This window comes from Aristolochia californica, unplaced genomic scaffold, assembly GCF_029961685.1.
Source record: "Aristolochia californica isolate CCGP_79_NKW_82.1479 unplaced genomic scaffold, dmAriCali1.0.hap1 SCAF_2, whole genome shotgun sequence".
In the NCBI taxonomy this organism is placed as follows: Eukaryota; Viridiplantae; Streptophyta; class Magnoliopsida; order Piperales; family Aristolochiaceae; genus Aristolochia; species Aristolochia californica.
The window spans coordinates 16,944,390-16,950,351 of NW_027181881.1; the positions used below are offsets into that span (position 1 = coordinate 16,944,390).

The 5,962-nt window shown below is 34.1% G+C and overlaps 1 protein-coding gene across 1 annotated transcript; it reads right to left on the reverse strand.

Moving 5' to 3' along the window:
• Positions 1–5,091: 5,091 nt before the first annotated feature.
• LOC137954936 (zinc finger A20 and AN1 domain-containing stress-associated protein 1-like) lies at positions 5,092–5,555 on the reverse strand. Its single transcript, XM_068801827.1, has 2 exons — positions 5,551–5,555; positions 5,092–5,467 (listed from the first exon to the last, which is right to left on the reverse strand). Exons 1-2 carry the CDS (start codon positions 5,553–5,555, stop codon positions 5,092–5,094), a joined length of 381 nt encoding a protein of 126 aa, XP_068657928.1.
• Positions 5,556–5,962: the final 407 nt, after the last annotated feature.

Here is a 5,962-nt window from a genome sequence, read left to right on the forward strand (position 1 = left end):
TAAAAAGAGTTTACAATCCCTAAAAATTACAGAGACTTTTTGGAATTATCTTTCTCTAAATTTCTGCATTTCTATTTTAGATGTATAATTTTTTCTTAAACTAAACTTGAGTTTTTACTTTCCCTTTATCTCGTAAACAAAAAGATAAGGCAAATTGATCACAAAAAAATGAAAATTTTAGAGTTTATGTATAGAAAACATTTAAAACAATAACAAATGTCAATAAATTAAAATTTATTCACACACGACAAATGAACACAAAAGTTTTGTTTTTCATGTTTGGGAAATTCTATTGATTCAACCCTAATAGCTTGGAATTTTATAAGAAAGAAATTTCTAATTGATACTACACATGTTTTAAATATGGATATGCATGCTTGAAACATGTTAAAGATGCAAATGACCTATGGATCCAATCCTTTTAAAGAGAATAACAAATGCTCATTAAATTCTCAAGTGAACGTGCGGCGGGATATTTACCCGAGTCAAACAAGTCATTATTTTGCCCATTTACAAAAAACTGACCTAACAATCATAGATGATTGTAAATTGAATTATCGGTCAATCAAGCATAATAGGCTATATTTTTGTAAGAAATGACTTATGCATTGGGAGTCAACACTCTGTTAAAAATCACCCGCCTCCACCTTTTCCCGATGATAGCCAAACCTAATATATATGTTGGAAGATAGGGCCCAAGGCCACACGACCAAGGAAGACCCACATATCTAAGAGTATTATAAGATGGGTCACACGACCAAAGAAGGCCCACTAGATGGGCCCAAGCACATAAGAAGTAGGACCCACAATGATTACCATGAGCGGACATCTTTATCACATCAGTTGGGAGATCAAGAAGGTCTCATAAAGCCATATTTATCTTATGGTCACGACCTAGAGAAGTTTTAGTTTGAGTTATGTTTGTATTTTATCTATATTGAGTTATTTAATTATGTTTGTACTTATCTTTAAGTGTTAGAGTTTGAATGTAATTGGGACAAAGGTAGTTTTATTGTAATTGGACTCTACTACCTTCCTCTATTATAAATAGAGGTTCATGTACACTGATTACAATAAGTCAATGAAGTTTTTCCCTTTTCCATAAATTCAACAATATAAAAACTAAAAAGAGTTTACAATCCCTAAAAATTACATAGACTTTTTGGAATTGTCTCTCTCTACATTTGAGCATTTTTAGATGTATATTTTTTTCTTAAATAAACACTTGAGTTTTCCTTTTCCTTTATCTCGTAATAAAAAAAAAAGTCAAATAGATCACAATAAAATGAAATTTTAGAGTTTATGTCTGGAACAATTTAAAACAATAACAAATGTAAGTAAAGAAAATTTATTCACAGAAAGCAAATGAACACAAAAGTTTTGTTATCCAAGTAATCGAAATTCCACTAGTTCAACCCTAATAGCTAGGAATTTTATCAAAAAGAGATTTTTAATTGCTCCTGCACATGTTTAAAATATGGATATACATGTTTGAAACATGTTAAAGATCCAAATGACTTATGGATCGAAACCTTTAAAAAATAATAAAAAATGCTCATTAAATTCTCAAGTGAACGTGCGGCGGGATATTTACCCGAGTCAAATCGGCCATTATTTTGCCCGTTTAAAAAAAATCTGACCTAATGATCATAGAAGATTGTAAAGTGATTTATCGGTCTATCATGCCTTACGGGCTATATTTTTGTAAGAAATGACTTATGCATTGGGAGTAAACACTCAGTTAAAAATCACATGTCTCCCCCTTTTCCCGATGATTGCCAAACCTAATATATAAAAGCTAAAAAGAATTTACAATCCCTCAAAATTACAGAGACTTTTTGGAATTATCTCTCTCTACATTTTTCGAATATCCATTTTAGATGTATATTTTTTTCTTAAATAAAAACTTGAGTTTTCCTTTCCCTTTATCTCGTAAAACAAAGTAAAATAAATCACAAAAAATGAAAATTATAGAGTTTATGTATGGAAAAATTTAAAACAATAACAAATGTAAGTAAAGAAAATTTATTCACAGACTGGAAATGAACACATAAGTTTTGTTATCCAAGTTATCGAAATTCCACTAGTTCAACCCTAATAGCTTGGAATTTTATAAGATAGAGATTTCTAATTGTTTCTACACATGTTTTAAATATGGATATGCATGTTTGAAACATGTTAAAGATGCAAATGACCTATGGATCCAAACCTTTTAAAGGGAATAACAAATGCTCATTAAATTGTTAAGTGGAAGTCTGGCGGGATATTTACCCGAGTCAAAGAAGCCTTTATTTTGCCCATTTACAGAAAAGCTAACCTAACAATCATAGATGATTATAAAGTGATTCATCGGTCAATCATGCCTAATGGACTATATTTTTTTAAAAAATAACTTATAGATTGGGAATCAACACTCAACTAAAAATCCCCCGCCTCCCCCATTTCTTGATGATTACAAAACCTTATACATAAAAACTTAAAAGAGGTTACAATTCCTAAAAATTACATAGACTTTTTGAAATTATCTCTCTTTACATTTGTGCATTTCCATTTTAGATCTATACTTTTTTCTTAAATAAAAACTTGAGTTTTCACTTTCCCTTTACCTCATAAACAAAAAGATAAGGCAAAGAGATAACAACTAGATGAAAACTTTAGAGGTTATGTATAGAAAAAAAATTAAAACAATATCAAATGTAAGCCAAGAAAATTTATTCACACGAAACAAATGAACACAAAAGTTTTATTATACAAGATTGGGAAATTCCACTAGTTCAACCATAATAGCTTGGAATTTTATAAGAAAAAGATTTCTAATTGATCTTACACCTATTTTAAATATGGATAGGCATACTTGAAACATGTTAAAGATGCAAATAACCTATGGATCCAAACCTTTTAAAGAGAATAACTAATGCTAATTAAATTCTCAAGTGAACGTGCGGTGGGATATTTACTCTAGTCAAACAAGCCATTATTTTGCCCGTTTAGAAAAAGTTGACCTAACAATCATAGATGATTGTAAAGTGATTTATCGGTCAATCATGCGTAACAAGCTATACTTTTGTAAGAAATGACTTATGGATTCGGAGTCAACACTCAGCTAAAAATACCCCACTTCCCCCTTTTCTCGATGATTGCAAAACCGAATATATAAAAACTAAAAAAAATTTACATTCCCTAAAAATTACAATAACTTTTTGGAATTATCTCTCTCTACATTTGTGCATTTCCATTTTGGATGTATACTTTTTCCTTAAATCAAAACTCGAGTTTTCACTTTCCCTTTATCTCGTAAACCAAAAGATAAGACAAAAAGATCACAACAAAATAAAAGTTGTACAGTTTATGTATGGAAAAAATTTAAAACAATAAAAAATGTCAGTAAAAAAAATTTATTAACATACCACAAACTAACACAAAATTTTAATTATCCAAGTTTGAGAAATTTCACTAGTTCAACCTTAATTGCTTTGAATTTTATAAGAAAGAAATTTCTAATTGATCCTACACATGTTTTAAATATGAATATGCATGCTTGAAACATGTTAAAAATGGAAATGACCTATGGATCCAAACCATTTAAAGAGAATAATAAATGCTCATTAAATTCTCAAATGAACGTACGGAGGGATATTTACCCGAGTAAAATAAGTCATTATTTTGCCCATTGACAAAAAAGCTGACCTAACAATCATAGATGATTATAAAATGATTTATTGGTCAATCAGGCGTAATGGGCTATATTTTTTTGGAAGAAATGACTTATGGAATGGGCTATATCTCTCTCTACATTTGTGCATTTTCATTTTAGATGTATATTTTTTTCTTAAATCAAAACTTGATTTTTTGCTTTCCCTTTTTCTCGTAAACAAAAAGATAAGGCAAATAGACCACAACAAAATGAAAATTTTAGAGTTTAGGTATGGAAAAAATTTAAAACAATAACAAATGTTAGTAAAAAAAATTTATACACACACCACAAATGAGCACAAAAGTTTAATTATTCAAGTTTAGGAAATTCCTCTATTTCAACCCTAATAGCTTGGAATTTAATAAGAAAAAGATTTCTAATTGATCCTACACATATTTTAAATATGGATACGCATGCTTGAAACATGTTAAAGATGTAAATGACCAATGGATCCAAACCTTTTAAAGAGAATAACAAATACTCATTAAATTCTCAAGTGAACGTGCGATGAGATTTTTACCCGAGTTAAACAAGCCCTTATTTTGCCCGTTTACAGAAAAGCTGACCTAACAATCATAGATCAATGTAAAGTGATTTGTCGGTCAATCATGTGTAACGGGCTATTTTTTTGTATGAAATGACTTGTGGAATTGGAGTCAACACTCAATTAAAAATCCCCCGCCTCCCCCTTTTCCCGATGATTGCAAAACCTCATATAGAAAAACTAAAAGGAGTTTACAATCCCTAAAAATTAAAGAGACTTTTAGAAATTATGTCGCTCTACTTTTGTGCATTTCCATTTGAGATGTGTTGGAAGACAGGGCCCAAGACCACATGACCAAGGAAGACTCACATATTGAAGTATATTAGAAGATGGGCCCAGGCCCATAAGACAAAGGAAGACCCATGAATCCAATAGAGATTGATGACGGGCTCAAGGCCCATAGATCAGGGAGAAGGCCCATAGGCCCACACACATTGATGGTAGGAAGGTAATAAAGGGTCTTCTATAGAGAAGGCATTGATGTAAATAAGTTAAAGTTTCAGGGTTAAAACCCTATACCCTAAACTCTAAGTTCAGGGGTATTATTATAATATTTTAGTTTCATAAATCTATAAATAGAGCTTCAGGGGGAGGGTAAGGAATAATCAATTCCATATCCCTTTTTTTCAAGACTCCCATCTATGGTTTTCAGATTCTAAGAAACCAGTTATTTTTTTTCTTTTCTCTTATTGTCTTTTTTTTACCTGTCATATTACTGTTATTTTTTTCTTAGCGTTGTTGGAAGTAGAGTTTGATTCGTTAAACCCTGTTTAACGATCACATTCTAAATTTTGCTTCCGTCGTTAGCTCTCTACAGCCATTCCCATAATCCGCACCACCCCCACACGTTCCATCATGTAAAACACCGGTTCTTCACCGCCACCAAACTCGGTTGTGCTGCAGATGACGACGAAGTCGGTCCAGCTGATAAAGGCGCTGCCGGCACGGCGGTCTGAAACACGATCGATTCGTTCTTCGACACGTTGAGGGACTTTTCAACGGCGGCTTTAGCCGAAGCTGCTTGTTCTTGTTTGATATTGTAATCCCGGTAGCAGACGGAGCAGAGGTTTAGAGTCGTGGGGCTGCCGAAGACACCACAGCCGTTGGTGCAGGGCGTGACGCTTTCCGGCGTCTGACAATGGGTCCCGTCCAGTGAAGTAAACGATGCCGTTCTATTGGTCGTTCTTCTGGCTTCTGGAACATGGTTGCTGCGGAACGATTCTGCTGTCCTGAGTCCTTCGGTGCCGTGGGGAAGAAGGATTCTGGTCACGATTATCTCTGCTGCCTCCGAAGCTTGGAGAGCAGTTTTTACGCCATGAAAGTCGTCGACAAGGAGACGTTGGTGTTGAAGAAAAAAGCCGTGAGAACGGATACGGAGAGGATTATTCGCGAGCTGTTCGGTGTCGTGCGTCTCTGGACGGTTTCCGCCCAGAGTCCAGCGACGCCGAGAAAAACAACTCTACTGTTGGAAAATTTTCTCTGGTTTTCCCTCTCTGTTCGGCCGAGGGGAGAGACGATACGCCGCTGCCGGAGAAGAGGTTGGAAACTTTCCATCCGACTTTCTGCTCTACATCGGGGAAGAAGAGGATTGGAAACTTTCTTCCCGAGTTTCCGCCGAGCGATGTTTCCGCCGAAGCCGGGGAGGAAGACGACACTGTTCAGAATAATTCATGTTTCCTAACTTCGGAAACATGACTTATTAAAGCTGGGCAGAGCCTGTTCAG